This window comes from Miniopterus natalensis, chromosome 6 (assembly GCF_054644295.1).
Source record: "Miniopterus natalensis isolate mMinNat1 chromosome 6, mMinNat1.hap1, whole genome shotgun sequence".
Taxonomy (NCBI): Eukaryota; Metazoa; Chordata; class Mammalia; order Chiroptera; family Miniopteridae; genus Miniopterus; species Miniopterus natalensis.
The window spans coordinates 35876439-35896503 of record NC_142086.1 but is presented as its reverse complement, the minus strand read 5'-3'; the positions used below and the strand labels follow the sequence as shown (position 1 = coordinate 35896503).

Below are 20065 nucleotides of genomic sequence, written 5' to 3'. Positions count from 1 at the left end.
CCTGAGGACACTATGGTATTTGAAATGCTGGAAGGGGTGCTGGGAGCTTAGGTTCAACATGCAGCAATAACAGAGTCACAGGCATCTCATTTGAAGAAACTTATAATATTCCATCCGTTATTATCTTGTTTAAGTCTCACCACACTGCTGACAGGGGAGGTGTTACAGTCTCTGCCTTATGGACAAGGGCAACTGATGCCCCAGGCAGGTTAAGTGGCTCGTCTAAGTTTCCATGGCTGGAAGGGGTGAAGCTTGCAGTGGACCCTCTTCTTTGATTACTGGTATAATGGTCTATCCTCTACACTCCCAGGTTTGAAGGAAGGCTTTATTGTGTATAAAGAAGTGCGCTCGGAGACCAGCCCAGTGCAGGGAAAGACCGTACAACAGAACACAAACAGTAAATTTTAGACCACTGTGAAGCAAGACTTAGGAAATCATTCTCGAAGATGAACAAGGAAACTGCACCACCCCTATCAGTAAACAAGGCCATAAACAATTAATGAGACGAGATAATTTAGTTTACAGCACAATTTTTTAGTATCTACGATGGGCATGTTATAGGGAAGCCCAGCACAGGTAAGACTTTTATATTTCATGCCCCAAAGAGCATGGACTGCTTCAAATTTAAAACACGTAAGAAGGTCAGGGATAGGGGAACCCTCACCGAAGACAGAACAAATCACCGTTAAATAATTCATCTAAATTCTTATCCCATTATGTCAGACCAATCCTGAGTGGTGCAGCTGCTCCGTTTCAGCGTGACTTGCACAGGGCTGGTTACCTGCTATGGCACCGACAGTGCAGGCCCCGGAGCCTGGGCCCCTCCGAAACAGGCAGCAGGGGCTGCGGGCTTCGGGCGGAGCACGCACACGCCCCTGGCACGCAGAGCCGCAGCCGCGCGTGGGTAAGTGCTCTGGGCTTCATCTCTGCCTCAGTGTTTCAGTAAAACCGGGAGAGTCTCCAGTGCCTCCTCCCTAAGCCTCACTGACCTTTAAGAGTCTAACTTCCAAATTTAAATAGCCATCGTCAAGCAGTCTAGGCTCCAAATTTAGAGACTGACAGGCTAATTTTGGAGGGTATATTTTGGTTAAGGGAGCTGGTTGATCAAACCCCTTTAAAGCTCCTTTCTGTTCCACTCAGTATTTGGAGAGAACAGATGGGATGCAATTATATAGCTTACGTGACCCACGTCAGGGGCCAACAGCCATAAAATCTACCAGTTTGTTAAAGAAATACCACACATGACAGAGAGGCAAAAAGGATATTGAACTACCTGGCTGTGAGGGAGGTACCTACATTCTGAAACTTCTTTTCCATAACTACACTGAGAATCTTAAAATGCAAGGGTGGGAAGGTGCTATAGACAAGTCAGAGGGCTCCTGAAACCCAGTGCTTCCAAATCTCCTTCCCTGGTGCAAATGAAGTCACCTCAACTCCCCACTAGGTCCCAGGTGCGCTCTGAGGACACTAACCAACAACCTGCTTCCCCGCAGGGCCCTGGAAACCACCTCCTATGTGTGATACATTTTTAAAGCTTTCTGAAGGAGGTGATGCTCCACAGTATCTCGTCCTCTGTAACACCCAACATTTTATAAACTCTTCCTGGGAGGAAGAGCTCTGACCAGGGTCATGTTTCTACTCTACTGGAAAGCAATTGCAAGGATTCCTGCCCCTTCAGTTACACCAACTCACTGATGAGATGCCACATAAAAAGGCAAATATTTTCTTTCTGTGTCAGCTTGCTACAAAGGGCAGTGAGTTCTAGCTCTGAGGTAGCTGTGATACAGCAGGGAGGGTCCTTGGGATTTACCCTTTGATCCCATATACCTTTTACTGCCAATTACCTAGCTGAAGCACTGAGTTAGAATTTAGGCATCTTTTCTCCCAGAATCACTGGTCACCCGGGCCCTGGGGGGAGTGGATTACTACTGTAGAACAACTGGATGATTTCTCTGACAAAGCACGGCACCTAAGAAAAGGAAAACACACGAGCAACAACTAGAGCCAGCACAACACGAATCACCAGGTGTCTTTGGTGTTGCATTAGAAATCCGTGTTCATATTCTCCCGCCCCTTGAAGCTCAGGTTGGAAATGTATAACATTTCATAGTGCTATGTCGCTCTTTCCTAATAGATGACAAGTCCGTAGTTTGTTTTTTTTATGTATCTGTGGCATACCTCTACTCTTGCAGAACTTGCGGTAAAACACGGCTTTCCTTAGGATGTGAGGGAGGGTGACCGACACCGGTACCTGTGTCCCTCCTCTGCTCACCCCACTCCAATTACTACCTTGAAGTGAGAAAACTCCAGGCCGACACTGGCAGGCACCAGAGTGGTGCAAGATGAGCTGCTACGACAGCCGCTACATTATTGGCTTTTTTTTTTAAGCATTTCTTTATTTTTGTTGTTGACCAGGTAAAGCAGGGGTGGGGGATTAAGGACAACATGCGGGTTTAGCACAGACGCCACAGTGAAGTGGCTTTTCTGTTTAAGTTTTCAAATTTCCCACCTGCCTTTTAAGAACAGGAGCAATTTCACGGTGCTTTTCCAGCAGGCTTTTCTGAGGTAGATAAAACCGACTGTAAGTAGTCTGAAGAATGCAGAGGGTGGCTAAGGCCTATGTGGGCAGGATTAGCTTGAAAGAAATTTCAGGAGTGAAAGCCGAGACTGTCACACACAATGCCACAGATGAGGGAAAAGGCTCGCCACGGCTGCCCACCGTTTAGAGAAGGTCTTTAGAATTTAATAGGTGAGAAATAGGCTAATCTGGCTAATAAAGGACAGAACTGTGGGAACAGTGACAGAGCAAGAGAAGGACGTTGGTTAGCACTCCACTGATCCAAACTAGGCAGATATGTGGACCAGGCGAGAACTATGCATCCCTCAGGACCTTAGTGATTAAGAAGAAACATATATTACAATATCAACAGGCTTGAAGGTTTAAACTGCCTTTTGTTGTATTTTTTGGAAAAAGAACAAATTTTGCCTCTTTCCTCAGACCTCTCATTTGTACATAGGTATTGTGATTGTATCAAGCATGTCAGGGAAAGCCAAATCCCAACTAAGTAATTCGTGAAATGAATTTTGAATTCCTTTTTCTGCCTGCCTGAGTGACAGAGGAACAGGCTGGCCTGCCTGAGACCCAGCGAGGTTAACATTCCCAGCTGGGGCCTTTCTTTCTGGAGACTCACTGCTGGCATCCCGGGCACATGCTCTACTGTTAAATGAACATGCCATTGTAGGCCAGATGTTAGTAGTTAAACACCATCGTCACAGACACACACAAAGCTAGAGTCAAGTTCACAGACACAGCTGGTGGTGAAGAAACTTTCTGGAGGAAAGAAATTCACCACTGGCTCCAAGTCGTTCATCACGACTCCTGGTACTTAGAGGGGTACTGTTTTATATGAGAGAGCAAAATAATAACTATTGACCTTGGTTTCTCTCCCCAATCTGGGAATAGCATTTGGTAGAACACGCACTGGAAGCAGGGTCATCACACGTAATGCTCTCGCGGGTGGATGCAGGCTCTCCTGGGATTGCTGCTCTGATGATGTTTGCCGGGGCTCCGATCTTGGCAGCACATCTGGTTGTAAAGAGGGTGCATCTGCTGAATTTCATCTTCCCCCACTGGATTCTCGTCTTCATAGTCAAATCTCCTGCTATTTAGTCCATTCTAAAAATTCAAACATTGCTTACATTAGCAGAACAGCTGTTGGCATTTTTCTAGCACTTTGGTAAAAGCAAGCAAAAATAGAGCTTGTTACAGTCTGTGTCCCCAATTCCTCATTCCACAAACTATTGAATGGCCAGGTAAAGTTCGACAAATTTTCATTTTCTGGTCCTATGTTGCTTTCAATACCTGAGCAAGACTGGTGGCAGCTCCTAAAGAGAAGATTGTGACCAAGCCATGGAGACTACAGTCGGTTTCAGGTTTTCCAATACGGAATTAGTATCAGTTAAAGCAAACTGCAGAAAAGCAAGGCTGTGAATGTCAGGCGTCCCTCAGCATGGCTCAAGCTTGGAATGACCGCATGAGATATGCAGGGAATTCAATCAAACAACCCAAAACAAACTAACACAAAAACATACCCTGAGAATAAGAAATACTGTCAAAAATATTCTCTCATCTTGACCTTCCTTCCTTACACAGCTGACACTATAAAAGGAAGCCCCTGATGCTCTCTTTGCCTGGTACTATTTGGTTACTGGTTTCATAAAACTTGATTACTTCTAAGAGGGACAAGCAAGCTCAAGGACTTTACAAAATGATATTGCAGATGCTTAGATATCAGAGAGGTGAATAAAATAAAATGTCATAGAAATCAAGTGATGTTTTAATGAACATGGTGGCCACCGGCTCCACCTGGGCTCATGGCAACAGGACCATGTTACTCACAGGATGCTGGAGACCGCCAGCCTCTCTTCCTTTGAAGTGAGTCTGCAAAGGTAAGAGTTCAGTCTGCAGGAAGAAGACAGAAAAAGCATGTACCCTTTAAAGCTCCAAGCACATGGTCAAACAGATCAACCTAGACCACTGAGACTCCTATTTTTAAAAGAGCTAATGTCTTATGAAAGGTCTACCAACTAAGCAAAATATTCTAGATGGAGATGGAAAAAACAGCTATATTTCTTGAGAGTCTCCCTTCTTCCTTTCCTCCCTCTCTCTCCCGACCCCTCAGTCCCCCCACCCCGTCTCTCTCTCTCTTCCCATGGCTCCAGACTTCTTCTGGAAGGAAGAAGATACACAGAACATCTGCTGCAGAAGTTCCCAGGCAAACCTGTTTACATCTTACTTCTAGGAGGACTCAGCACAGGTCTCTCACCTTTTTTCAGTGAAGAGTTTGCTAAAAGTAGTTTTTCAGTGCTAATGAAAGGTCATTTTTTGTCCTTATCTATAGATGGTTTATATGATCACCCTTCTCTTCCTGCTGTTCCTCCCTGCCCCCCAACCCCACGCAGATCATAAAGAGGACTCATGGTTTTTCAAACTCTAAAAAGGCTCTTTCTCAGAGGCCCTTTGGCTAATAAACACATACTTACCTTTCAGTCCCCAGGTCAAGTATCACCTCTTCCTGGAAGCCTAGCACTAAATCCTCAGGCAGAGAGAGCCACTCTCCTTTCTGTGCTCTCACAGTATGTGCTATCACAATTATCCGTGTATTTGCTTGTCTCCTTCACTAGACTGAGGGTGCTGGCTGGAGTATTTTACAAACATCATTTCATTTAATCTTTGTAATAATTCTATAAAACCAATATCTTTATTTTACAGATGACTAAAACTGAAGCTCAGAGTGGCTAAGTAAGTTGTCCCCAGTCACACAGCTGGGAAGTGGTAGACTGTGATTCAAACATGGATTTGTCTGATGCCTAATCCTATATTCTTCTATCGCCTGCTTCTATCTCAGTGTTTGGAAAATAGATGTTCAATAACTATAACCATAGAACGCCTGCAAGTCCCAGCATGTAGGCATATCTATCAACACACGCTCTATTTTACTGCCTTTCTTATGCTGTCCATTTGGTCTAGAAGGTCTGCCCCTTAGTCTCTGGGAACTGAAATACTACCCATCCGTCTTGGCCTGACCAAAGTCATTCTTCCCCCTTACAAGGCCTTTCCACATTGTCCACCAAAATTAATTCCTTTATTCCCAGTTTTCCTGTTGTTCCTGTTGATACCTCTATTACCTTACTCATCAAGACCCGTTTGTTTCATAGTTTCTAATGTGCCTTCCAAGCCCAGTAAACAGTGAGCCATCCTTGGCCATGGTCCTCCATCCCACACCCTGCCTGTGGTTCTGTAAGGGGAAGACGTCGACTGATAACCAATGAATTTACCGAATTTTACACTATCAACTCTTGATGTCTCATTTCAGGGTTATCCAAATTATAGATTATCTGAGACAGATATGTCCCCCTGTTGTATTCTGCATGATTCTAGGATGCTTTCCACATGACCAGTTCATAACAACGGTACATAAAAGTCCAAGACAGTGACCAGTCATGGACGAGTGACCAGCCACACAGGACCTGGTACTCACAAGGGTCCCCCACTTTGGGTTTCATGCTCTGTGCTTGCAATCTTAGACTTCTTAATTTTACTGAGACTGTGTATTGTAAGCGATCTAATGGGACAATGGAGCATGCCCCAGGGACTTGCAGCCTCAGCCCAAGGGTATCCTGCCACCTGCTACTTGTCTTTGATTTGTTTCTTGGTCACTACTCACTCACTCAGGTGTGTCCCCCCCCCACATATACTTTTCCAGAGCAGTCCCAGAGCAACTGCTACTGTGCTCTGCCTGGCAGGGGCCTGAGTACTGGTTCAGGGGAGCATGGTGTCAAGAGTCATCCACATCTAGGAGGTGGCTGGAGAACATGTCTCACGAGGGTAAGTCTCTCACTCACCCCTGATCTAGGGACCTAGTATTGACATCCTGACATTCTTAGTTTTAAAACAAAGGGCCCTGGGTTTTCATTTTGCCCTGAGCCTCTCAAATTATGTAGCTGGTTCTGATCCAAGGAATATAGGCTCAGGGAATAAAATACCTAAAATGAAAATTCGCATTTTGTTTAGTTTATTTGCTGTCTTAGACTGTCCCTGTCGCTGTTCCCCTTCCATTAATGCGGGTCATTGAGAAGTGATTCTAATCACGGCTGTATGTAATTTGCCAGGAGGCAGGGCACTTAGATGCTTCTCCGTGGAAAGAGTAAGTGCCTTCCTCCCGCTGGTGGCAGCGTGTGCGGGCACAGGCCACACTGAAAGAGATCACGTTCCAGGAACGGTGATTACATCCTCAAGGGTTCAAGAAAAGACTTGGCTGGAGTACATGCTATTCTATGTTTATGTTGTAAAATTCCAAATGGCAAATTTAACATGACCAGATAAGAAATTATCATTCACACTTTCCTGAACACTCAGGGTAAGATCTGCATCTGGTCGTTACCAACGGAACACAGTACAACCTTTCAGTCCGCCTGGGAAGCTGGTGTTCACGGTGGACACAGTGGGTGGCACAGTATCATGAGTAACAATACAACCAGTATTAATTTAATAGTACTGGGAAATTAAGAGAGGAAGGAAATTCTATTCTGTTTCAATACAAAGAGATTTCAAAGAGCCGGGGCTTCATGAGTAATAAGAGCATTGCTACCTTTTTCTCATAATAGGAGATATAAAATTAGCCAGGAGTGGTACATTTGACAATAAAGGACAAGGCACAGAGTTTCTAGACCTGAACAAGAAAAATGGTGCCTGGGCACTATGAACAGTCTTCACATGCACTGACTGGACCATAAGCAAAGGCCTACGTTCCTCTTCTCTACCCAATATTGTAAAGCTTCACCCATAGATTACTATACCTCACATGGGCCCGTGAGTTTTAAATTCTGGAATACAATACTTAATCAAATGGCTTATATAGACAGGATCCCCACACATCCTAGGGATGCGCCTTCCCCCACCCCAGGAACAAAGGGCTACAGAGCTACAGAAAAGCACGCTTGTCTTTACATTACGTAGCCATCCAATTTCTCACAATATACAGAAGGAACATAATTTGTTCTAACAGTGGGTGGGTACATATGTCCTCTTTCTGCTGGTCCATTGAACTACCCAAAATGTTGCATATTCAGATTTCTTTAAAAAGTCACTGACCACAGTATACAGAAAAGTGTCTTGCATAAGACCTCACATTTGGTGCTTAATATATAGGTCCTGAGTTAATCTCTAATACTTTAACTGATAGATTTATGGCATATGTTATTCTTGCATTCTAGGAAGCCTTAGGCTACTCTGAATCTCTAATATATATTTCAGTTTCCCTACTTACATGTATGTACCATCTTACAGCAATTTCTATTGACCTACAACCCATATTCACTTTCCTGATTTACTAAAGTCACAAAGACTTCCATTCCTGGCTTCCAAGGTGCTAACAACACTAGTTTTTTTTTTAAGTTTTATTATATGTTATCTTAATAAACATTTTACCTTCTATGGCTCAAAATATAAAGCAAAATCTTCAGCTTTTACTATGTATTATATTTTAACCTGTTTCCAAAACAGAGCTTTCAGAGTTGTTGAGGTTTATTTTCAGTAATGACAGAGTGAGATTTCAGGCTGTATTGTCATGAGATGGACAATAACTGGATACTGGGCTTGCTCTGGCAGCGTCCATGTGGATCCATTATTGCCACTACCAAATCTGAGGCCTTCTGATCTCCTATCTTGTTTCACAATTTCATCTTGAGAGAGAAATGAAAAGATAATACCTATTAAAACTTCAACTTCTTAAATTCTAAAAGGTCCTTAAAACTTACGTCTCAAAACCTCAGCTTAGGAAGATACCTAAAACTCATCACCTGCTGAAGGACCGCCTGCCTTCCCTCAGCTCCTACTGTGAAGATATTCTAAGTGCCCTCAACCTCACACCTCTTGGGTAACTGGTGTCTCCGCCAGTGCCACCTTCCCAATTCAAGCATTCGCTGAGCTTCTTCATCGCATCATCGGGCAACCTTCTGCTGGCACGCCAGACAAAACCAAATGTTTTCATATGCACACACTATTTCTCAGGAAACCAGAAAACCTCAGTATAGATTATATGAAGAATGCATAAATAATAAATACAATACTTAATTACTTGGATTCTGCCTGAAATCTTGGCCAGTTCTCTTAGAAGTGGAGCAAATTACCACACATTGCTCTATGAGGCCTGTCAAAAAATTGAATCCTAGATAATAGAACATTTTTATGACTTTAATTTTTAGTTTGCTTCTATTTGTTCCTTTGTTCCTCTCTCAATACCACTCGTGACCAGGGGAATTGTATCTCTTTCTTTCCCTCCATCCAAGTTTCAGCTTAATACTTAGGATTTACACTGAATTACCTTTCACTAGGCTCTAAATCGAGAAGTTTCTGGAATTGCTGGGTTGCAGGAACCCCAGCCATTTTCCTTGAGCTGAGCTCTTGCTCCATTACCTATAATGCAACAACATGAAGCTCAAAAACATTATGCTAAGCAAAAGAAACTGAACACAGAGGAGCACACTGTGATTCCCTTTATGTGAAGTTATTTTAAAAGGGCATAACTAATATAGACGCTGTCCCAAAAAATGTATACACACACTTTGAATAACTATAAAGGCAGTGTTTATTAAAATACATTTCATTTTCAAAGCTGAGCTATCAGCTGTTAAAGTGTGTATACACATTTTTGGGGGGAAATCCTGTATTGTAAAAGAAATCACATTAATGGTTGCCTGAGGCAGGAGGTATGTGTGTGCGGGGTGGTGGTGGTGGATGGTGTATATGAGAAATTTTACAACTGACAGAAATGTTCTCGATTGGGATAGTGGTTGCATCAGTGTGTGCATTGGCAAAGCTTATCAAACTGCATACTTAAAACATTTGGGGGAGCATGTGTGTGGAGGTGAAGCAGTCACTGATGGCCCAGAGACTGGCATGATACAAGTACATAGTATTCTCGATAGTTCACAACAGACTGTCCTTGATGCAGGACTTTCTCAGCTCGAGTATCCAATTGCCTACTTGTGTTCTAGTGACTGCCTTCCAAACCTATAGAGATGCTTTCATCACACTGAAGGAGCAAGGCATAAAAAATGGCTACCATACATAATTCACAGAGTATGAATCCTCAAGGCATAAAGGATAGTTCATTCCTATCCATTAAGTACCTCTCTAAATGAATTTATAAAATATTATTAAAGTTATGAACCAAAGGTCAGTTTTCCTTTTCATTTTTTTAGTTGTCAGAGCGGCTGACCATGTCACATAAGCAACAAGGGCTGTGTTCTAGTCAAGCAAAATTTACAACATTAATTAGGCACTTGTTTAATGAGATATACAATTGTTACTGTTCTCCACGATAATTACCCATAAGGCTAAGCTATTCACATGAATGTCTCTTATTAGTAAAGTAGACCCTTGGCATTCACAGGCTTAACATTGCTGGTTTTAACCATTCATGAGTGAGTTTGAAAAGGTTATGGCAGCTAGTAATTTGTAATTCTGTTGAGACACAAATCTGAATCAAGATCTAGGTTTTGTGATGGGATAATTATTTAGCTAGTTAATGAGCTTAGCAACTGCTCAATATCCATCTTTCAATGTGTCTTTATCATTCTTAACCCTATGAGTTTTGAAAAGATAGGGGTATTTAGAAATGTAGTGTTTTTCAAAAGCCTATGCATGTCAAGAGTGGGTGCTGTATTATTAATCAACCTTTCTTTAAACATTTGTAAGTGTTTCCTTATTATTTTTTAGTTGATTCTTAGTTCTCGTGTTACAGTCAATCACAATGGATGCGGATTGCCACTACACACTGTATAGGTTCAATGTCTGATCTCATTCCCAAAGACTTGAGATTTCCTTACAACCCCTCTTTCTCAATGTCTGGGAAGTAAAAGTAACGTCTATGTTCCGTCCATGTATCCCATCCTATAAATCCTTTCCTGTTGACCCCTAAAAGGTTGACAGGGAGGTTCCCCCAAACCTCACATGGTGCTATCACAGAGTAGATGCTCAATGAACACTTGCTGACATGCTATCCATGCACAGGATCTGTACTGACTTCCACTCTCCGTCAGTGGTCCACAGAGGTCCTGGGTGCTGGAGCATGCGGGGAAACCTGTACCAGTTGGACTAAAAGCCTTGGGGTCTGAATTCCTAACTGCAAGGACCACACTCTGCTCCTACTCCCTGCCCCTTAAGATAGGTGTTGTACAAGATGCTTTACACAGGCCCATATTCTTACACTTCCTCCTTGAGGTAACTTTATCACTGGTCCCATTATAAAGATAAGGAAGCTAAGGCTTAGAGAGATGAAGTGATGATCCCAAATTCACAGAGCTAAGATTCGAATTCATGTTTATGTAATTCCAAAGTCTGTGTTTTAAACTATCACACAACACTGCCCCTCTTGAGAGTCTCCAGTCTCTTCCCAACTAGACCGCAGAAAGGGACTGAAAAGCAGGAAGGCAATGAGCATATCAAAGGAGAGAGGGCCAACGACGGCGGGAAAGACTGGCGATGCTCAGTACTTTATAGTTTTGCCACCTGCTCTGGGTTATCTGTATCTGCTCTGGTCACATAGAGGCTATGGTCTCAGTTCCTTCATCTCCTGCTCTGGCTCCAGCCTTGGCTAAAGGAAAACAAATGCAAGGCTTTTCTTGAGCAGTTTGAGACTCTCACAGATTTAAAAAAAAAAATCTGCCCCAGCCCATGGCCATTTGCTATGATACTTCAGAAAGTTAATATAGAGGGCATTTTCCCTCCTGTTTATATCCTGCAGTGATAGAGCTGACACCTTAAAATGCAATGTCAAGTCCCCTAATTTATAATACTAAAGACTGCAATAAGGCAGTTAGTTACAAGAAGAAAGGACTACAGAATGTCCTAGTGGCAAATTTCAAATGTAGGCGTAAGTCAATGAGGTTTATTTGTAAAACAGAAGAATATTGGATATTTAATCCCATGAGGTAGCACTGAAATTTTCTCAAGTCACTGGAGAACTGTTAACAGCCTAGCGGTTGGAAATGTCTTATCCAAAAGGAAGTCAGTGTTCCCTCTTATCACTGGTAAATAAATTTCATTACTTCTATGGAGTATACATCCCAGATTTTAATTTTTCAAAGTGAAACTGGATATGACACATTTTAATGAAATTTCTTATCTTGGTTTTGGTCTCACTTAATCCTTACATTAAAATGCATAAGAAAGTGATACTTCACCTAAATTGTAATATGTATGCAAGGTCAAATATCTAATTAAAGCAGACAGATGATAAAGGTGATGGGAAATTATGTGCAGGCAAACTAGGCACCCACATACAAGGCTAAGATGGTCCCCAGTCCTAAATCCTACCCATTCCCAGGGTACAAATCAAATGCTTATGTATTCATATGCACTATTTTCCATAACGAATACCTGCCCATTTTACATCAGACTGCTGTACTGTCCTTGTCACATCTGTGCTCTCCAAGCAGGTGCCCAAAAACTGAACCAGACTGCCCACTCATACCACTTTGGAGCCAAAACTGTCTGCCCACAAGGTAAACCTTCAATTCAGGGCTGTTAATGTAACTTCATCCATGTACCAAACACCCTCAAAGGTGTCAATTGCCTCTTCTGTATGAGGCACACCTGTATCCCAAGCCACTGCACACAGAAATATCATCCATTATATGCAATATACTACCTTGTGAAAACATGGGCCCTGAGGGACCACAGGACAGAAACTATCCTATTTCTGGCTTAGTTGTTTATCGTAATGTTCAAAATTTTACATGCCAAAATAAAAACCAACTCTAATCCCTTTCTAGAAACCACTATTATGGGCCTTCCCAAACCTCATCTTTAATCCAGCAGCTAAGTTTCTTAACTAATGGCACCTGAAAAAGACACTCTGGTAAGAACCTCTGTGTGGTTAATAATTTATGCTATTTTTAGCAAAAAGGATTAAAAAAAAAAAAAAAACCTAAAAAGAATCTCCTAAAATCTTCAATATTGAAAAAAAAGATAATATACTAAATGTAGACCACCACTCCCCATACGTTCCCTACCATTGAAAGGTGAGAGGACACAGGAACCCTCCCCTTACCAGTAATCTATCTCCTCTACTAAACCATACACCAAACAAGGAATCTTTGAACATATTTAGTTAATAATTACATGTATTTTTGTTTGGGATCTTACATTTAAATGAACAGTATTTTTCTTTTTTTCTTTTTCTTTTTTTTTATCATTTTCCTGAAAGGAAAAAAAGAAAATAGTAAGTAACATAACTATTTCTCCTTCTGAAGGAAAATAACCTAATAACAGTAAAGAAAATGAGACAGGAAGAGAAATCACTGGCTATGGAAAGCAAATATTAACCTTCAGGGACGCCCATTTTGTCAATATAAAACCCAAAGTAGTAGTTTTATTTGAATTAGAGAAGTGACTGTAACGGCAGTTTGGCATTTTGCTGCACACGGGCGCTCAGGTGCTCAGCGACCTGCACGGGGCGCCGTGAGCCGGACCCACGCGGACGCCTCAGCGAGCAGACGGAGAACCACAGCACGCGCGGTCTGCGGGGAATGAAGCAGAGGCTCCCGGGCCAGGAATCCCGACTGGGGATCTGATGGGGATTTGGGTTCCGCAGTCTGTGAGAACTGCGCTCCACAGAGGTGCACTTCAGTCTCCTCCAAATGGGCTGGAAACGAACAGTCTGTCCCCTGAAATACCCTCAGTAATCATACTCTACTAATGGGGATGCCAGAGAACGTAGGGCCCCCCGCTCTCCAGGAATTTACGATCTTGTTTCACGTGGCTCTTCTTCCAGTTAAACAACAAAGGCCGTCTGAATGCAACCTCCTTAAACGCAGGAAGCCTGTCTTACGCTTTTCCTTTTCCTTTCCTATCGCCTTCCCCAGCACCCTGCAGGGATATAAATGCTGGTGATCTGATCTGCTTAGATGCCCAAATCACTACAGATCCACAATTTTTATCTGAATCTTTTAGGGACAGGTGTATTTTGGAATTCAGAATTTTTCAGATTTTTAGAAAGGTGTGAGGTACTTATTCCATATATTTATAAAATGTATCTGGTACAGAGTCCCATAGCCAAGCATATAAATATGTCTAGTGGAAAATATGAGTATGCACATTAAGTGAAGAAAGTAATGAATGTATATAATTTCACGAGGGTCAGCAGTTCAGGTCAGATTTTGGTACAAAACGAGTTAGGAAAAACCTTGAGGTGCTTAGAGATTCTTGGCAATACAGATAACAGACTATAGAGCTGTAATACCTTTCATGGGAATGACAAGAGTTCAGAGGCTATAACAAACAAGACAACCTATGGAGGGGTGGATACTAAACAGCATTAGTGAGGCTCCAGACTTTACTGGTGAGATGGGAGAACCCAGGTGACCCCTGAGGATACTGGGCCAGGTATGGAGGGGTCCGAGCCCTGAGCACCAGACCCAGAGTTCCAAGCCCCCAGAACGACAGGGTGAAAGCAGGCTTAATAAATATCAATCTGACCAACGCTGCTGCTGCTGCTGCTGATGATGATTCTGATGATGAGGGTGGCTAGGTCCTCAGGGTTCAGGAGAATCCAGCATTTTACTATCAATAGTAGGCAACAGAGATGGGGAAATGAGAGAAGGCAGAAAACACCAATAGATCTATAGACCTAAGTCAAGGCTGCGGAGGCTGCAAGCATATCCAAAAAGAGAGACTGGACAGAGAAAACAAGGCGTGTAGGCCACATACTTCATTAAAAGTTTACGGGAGAGTGGTATATTTGTGAAAAGGGTAACAGTAGGGGAAACAGCAGAGATTGTTACTATAGAGTTTAATCATGAGAAATAAATCACATTCCACCCAGGAAAACAGAACAAAGATTTTTCAGAAGCACAATAAAAGGATAAAAGAAGATCAGCTCAGTTGTAGGAGGGAGTATATTATGGGCTGTAATCTTGAGGAGAGGACAAGGGCTGTAAAATCCCCGGGGAGTGAGTGAGCAGCTCATGTTACAGACATGGAACCAGTGTGAGGTTGGGGAGGAGTACAAGGCGTAGAGCTGCTATGCACCTGAAAGAATGGGCAAGCCTGTATGGGCCCCAGTGAATAAGGCAAATCAGAGCTGACTCAGGAAATTCTGATTGCAAGCATCATGCATAATTACAGATGAAAGATCCAGAAGAGACGAAAGTTGCCCAAGGCTTGAAAATGACAAGATGCAACAACATGGGAGGGGTTAAATGTTATCACATGGAGGAAAATGCACGTGAAGATGAGGAGCAGCTGGAGGCTCAGAAACAAACCTCCTTGCTCACAGAGATGAAGCATGTTGTATTAAAGAAGAGTGGCATGCACTGGACGGAGTCATGTTTTCCTAACAGACCAGGATGGGTAACACATCCGAGAGTGAGCACCATCTGTGTATTAAAGAAAAGGCAAAATGTTTGCTTTTGATTGGAGCCTGGTTTTCAAAAGAAAACAAAGTTGCATTTCTATGTAAGTTGCTTGGAGGAGAGAGGGAAAGAACATACTCAATGTAAGTGGCTTCAAAAGCTGCAAACGTTTTCTATTACTTTTCCTCCGAAGAAGCTGAGAGTGTTTTGCTGGACTCTCATATTTAGTTTAAGAGGATTTGGGGAAAGTCAGCCAGAAAGGTGGATCAGACAAAGGTTCTCAGAGAGACTTGTGCCAGATCTCAAAGTAAGGCTAAGTGCTCTACTATGTTCACCGAACACACGGGGCTCCAACCAATGTGTACCCGTACTTGGCAGATCAAAGAAACAGGCCAACAGGAAAATATCCTCCTGATAACAATTTTGTGGGTGGAGAATTCTCTAACAGATATTATAACACCATTAAGGATGAAAGTTTTACTGCTTAGCCTGTTCAATAACTGAATGTAAAGGCCCATTTTTATTTTCCCCCTCTAAAATCAACGTTGAGTACTATTATCACCTTATATCTAGTATGGTGTGGGGAAATATAAATTTTTAAAAAAGAGTACATAAGGAAGCTACATAATACAAATTTCTTTTCTGTGACACAGAATTCAGGCTAACTTTAGACCCTTTAGGTGCGTACAAGTTAGATGGAAACCATCCTTGTCTAGATTTAAACATGTTTATGACATTTCAAGCTCAAGTTCAGTTATGAACATGCATTTTAATTTAGCATTATTTAAGCATTTGCATCAAAGTGACAAGGGCCCCAAAGGACACACAATGTGTTACCGGTGACACATGTGCACATGCATGTTTAGCTGGGGTGGGGAACAGTGATGTGAGATGCTAGGATAAGAAAGACAAAGGATCATGGAAAGAAGCAGCTGCCAAACACACAAGGGAAGAAGATAAGCACTAAGATTCCAGGGCTTAGAGTCTACCTGGAGAGCTCATAAAGGGGAGTCATGAGATACAGTGAGCACTCAGAAGGATGTCTAACAGTACATCCTTTTATTTTAAAATACCATGTTCGGTGAGTTTGCATTTGGTTCAGAACAAGAAGAGAAGGTTCAGAATATTTATTTTTTTATTTTTTATTTTTTTCAATATATCTATTGATTTCTGAGAGAGAACAGGAGAGGGAGAGAGAGAGACAAACATCAATGATGAGAGAGTCATTGATGGAGCCCGCAACCCAGGCATGTGCCCTGACCAGGAATCGAACCCTGATCGCCTGGATCCCAGGTCAATGCTCAACCGCTGAGCCACACCCAGCCAGGCGGTTCAGAATATTTAGACGGTTAATGCCAACCAAAATGCCTGAGTGTTTCCCTATTTTGCAAAATGGTGAAAAAACTCTACTTCAAGTACTTGGCTACAAATCTGTGCCACAGACCTTAAACAGGGCAAGTTGGATGACTAAGTGAGTTGTTCTGAGAAAATACATGCACTTCACATTGTAGCTAAACTTTATTTTTAACTTACTAGGAGATGACATATATATTTCAACTGTTTTTAATTTAAGAGGTCTTTTTCCTTATGAGGTTCCACCCATATGTGCAGTGGAGTCATATGATATCTCCTTATAAATAGCTTTCAAATGGCAACATGCACCGGCGAATGGAGCCCTGTTCCACGCAGATGCAAAGGCACCTGATGTATGGGAAAGGATGATGCATTAAACTGCAGCAGCTGAGCACCGTCTGGGTACAATCCCAGAGGCTGTGGGCTAGCACAGCTACAAAAGTCTAAGGCTGTCCTTAACTGATGAATCCGAAGCACACTTGCTAGCCCTTTTCATCTGAGGAATTCTAAAATGTCAGTGCAAGAGGGCCTCGGGCGCTCTTCAGAAATGAATGCCCTCCTTTTACATGTGAGGCAACAGAGTTCCAGAGAGAAAAAGGACTTCCCCCGGGATTCAGCCATGACAGACCTGGGACATGAATCTGGATCCACATTTCTTGACTCCCAGGCCAGTGATCTCTCCAGTATTTGCAATACAGTGTGGACTCTCGAGCTAGAACGCCTGGGTTCTAACCCTGGCTCTCATACCTGGGCAACACTGGTGGTTATTTAATGCTCTGTGTCAGCAAGCTCCTCTGAAGGTGGAGGGTACTGCTAGCATGTTGTTTCTCACAAGCCTGTCATGAGGACTACATGAGTTAATATAGGTAAAGCACTTAGGACAATGCCTTACATTTAACAAACAAGTTTTTTGTTTTTGTTTTTTTAATATTTTGGAGTGAATCCTTCCAGTTACTTTATCTGAACACACACACACACCCCAAAATCACATGCACACACCGTACATTTTTAAAACAAATGTATTTGCACTGAATATACTATTTTGTAAACTTTTTCCACTTAGCAATGTGGAAATTTTCCACATTGTTCTGAAAGTTTTCCATCGACATTATTTTTTGTTTGTTTTAATTTTTGTTTAAAATATCACAAATGTCCCTTTTTCTCCCCAATGACCCATTCCACCCCGTTAAGCTCTCTTATTAAGTGCTACTATATGTTCTCTCAAATGGCAGGCAACAAGGACAAGAGCCCAAACCTAGCAGCCCTCTGCTAAAAATGCCCATGGGGAAATCACTTAACCCCTCAAAGCCTTAGTTCCCTCATCTACAGAATAAAGAAAATAGCAATTCCTACCAGAGAAGGTGACTACAAGGATTAAATAAGACGGTTCATGTAAAACATTTACAACAGTGCATGGCATGTAACTAGTGCTCAATAAATAGGCATTATTCACGATACAGCGATTCAATGAAAGTTTTCGCCAACCCATTTCCTTCCTATGCACTACCTTTCACCTATCTCCATCCGTATGCACAATAAAGAAGAAAAGAGTAGAGGATTTATTTTTCGACATTAAATAAGGAAGAAAAAAGTTTTAGATAAGAGGATTTAATTTACTACGTAAACAGCCAAATTTACCCAATATATCAATGGATAAGAACTGACACTTTGGAGACAGGAAAAGTGGATGCATGAGCACACCTTCAACTCACCAGCACACCATTCAGGGACTTAATGTGGTGTAGCAGTGATTTTGCTAAATGCAGAACTAGCTAATAAATGAACTAACAGATGTGCTTCCCACTCATACATGGTTGGTGGCAGTGTACATTGGTATAAAGTATAAATTTGTTGGCAATAACCATCAAAATAAAAATCCATGTGCCCATTAATTTTCATGTAAAGAATCAATTCATAGGTATACTTCCATGTGTATAGAAATTTGTTTTACAAGTTAATCATTGTGGCTGAATGTAAAATTGTTTCCCCATTCTTAGTTTAAGACTTGGTATCTTTCTAGCGTCCAGGTATACGTACCTATCATTGAGGATTTTAATGAAGAAGTGATATCTTCACATTAGACCTTAGAAGTTAAGTAAAATAAACTTTAAAGTATACTATGCTAACCATGCTTACAATATACTGCTTTTCCGTGATAGTGCATTTTATTTACCCCTGAGCACAATTTGTTACAGGAAAAAGATGTTTATTGACAATATTACTATATCATGCTACATTATGCTTGAGACCAAATTTTGATTTTATAACATCAAAGATTTGGGGGAGTCAGAAAGCCCAGGCTCCATCCCCCGACTAAATGAACAATTAGACAGCTGCCCACAAACAAAAACAGCTCAGGAAGAGCTCAGGAGTCCACTTAAGAAACTTCGGCAAAACAGTGGAACAAAACACCTGAGGACAGCCGCACGGAAAGGGAAGGAAGAACAGCTGCATTTTGCCTGCCTCGTCTCATCCCCCAGGCCAGCACTGCTCAACAAGAGAGAACTTTTCAGCGAGAAAGAGTTCCCCTTTCTGGGAAAGGGCGGGTGGGGGTGAACCACCAGCTTCCCCAGCCTTTTGGGGCACCAGACAAAGCTCCGGTTTCACTCCACCCAGAGACTGGCAAAGCTGAGAAGTACAGAGAGGGCTAGAAACAAGAAGAGCAGAAGCGACCAAGAGCAGCCATGCAGTGGGAGCAACCACAGTTCCCAGTGACCAGCTCTGCAGAAAACCCCAGAGCTTTCATCCCTAAAGAAACCAGATCCAACAAAGCCACCATAGAATCGCTGCAGATTTTACCAGTTTTCACCCCAAGGTATTTGAGCTTGCAGACCGCCAACCCCGAGTCCCTCCCCATTGCCTGCCCTCCCTGACCCCACTGCAGCCCAGGATCCTCCTCAACCACAGCCAGCGCAGGCCTGGTGGCTGCATGAGTGTAAGACCCCAGCCTAGCTAGACCTCTGTGGCTGACTCCGGCCACAGTGCACCTGGAGATAGCCCCTCCAGCTGTGTGTGCACTTGCACATGGCCAGCTTATGCCCATCACTGGCCTCCACTGCTGTGTATGCGCCCGTGGCCAGGTCCTGCAGTCACAGGAGTACTCACTGACAGTCAAGGCCCCCGCAGATGCTTGTGGGCCCAGATTCAGCTCCCTCTCCAGTCACTGGCTATTCCACTGGGCCTACATATAGGACTTACGTGACACCATTAGGATAAGCAATCATGTATGCGTTCCTGGAATCCCAGAAAGAAAGGAGACGGAGAAAGGGGCAGAAAGCGAACTTAAGGAAAGAATGGTTAAGAACTTCCCAAACCTGGGGAGATTTGGACATGCAAGTCCATGAAATTCAAAACCATTTTGTCCTAGTCACATTAAAATAAAAGTACCTAAAATCAAAGACAAAGAGGTATATAGGAAAAGCATCTAGATTTAAAGAAACCTATGTACTTGGTAATTGAAGCTTAAATGAATTTTAAGAATTTTAGAAATCAGAATCAGGACTACTTAAGTTGAAAGGAGGCTAGATTTCTAATTTTTTAACCATTTCAGCTATCAAAAATGAAATATACTGCATAGTGAGGTAGTGAAATTGTTTATAGGAAGTGTTTTAACTTGACACTGGATGACTGCCTTCTTGGAATACTGAAGGAAACTTTGCCTTGAGTTGGAGGCTGGGCGGTGGGACCTCCAATGGTATTTTCAGTGCAAGGCAATGACTCAGACTTGCCGTATGCCGCCCTGACAACTCTGTTCACAGTCCTCCTCTAAAAAAATTAAGTACTGTGGATCATG

At 42.5% G+C, this 20065-nt stretch overlaps 1 protein-coding gene across 1 annotated transcript in view; it reads right to left on the bottom strand.

Moving 5' to 3' along the window:
• Positions 1–2299: 2299 nt before the first annotated feature.
• The window catches only part of NECTIN3 (nectin cell adhesion molecule 3), a 97720-nt gene continuing 79954 nt past the window's right edge, over positions 2300–20065 (bottom strand). The window contains exons 8-9 of the mRNA XM_087818147.1: positions 4400–4462; positions 2300–3676 (exon numbers count right to left, since the gene is read on the bottom strand). Of these exons, the coding sequence (XP_087674273.1) occupies positions 3497–3676; positions 4400–4462 (243 nt within the window). The 3' untranslated portion in view covers positions 2300–3496. The remainder of the gene's footprint in view (positions 3677–4399; positions 4463–20065) is intronic.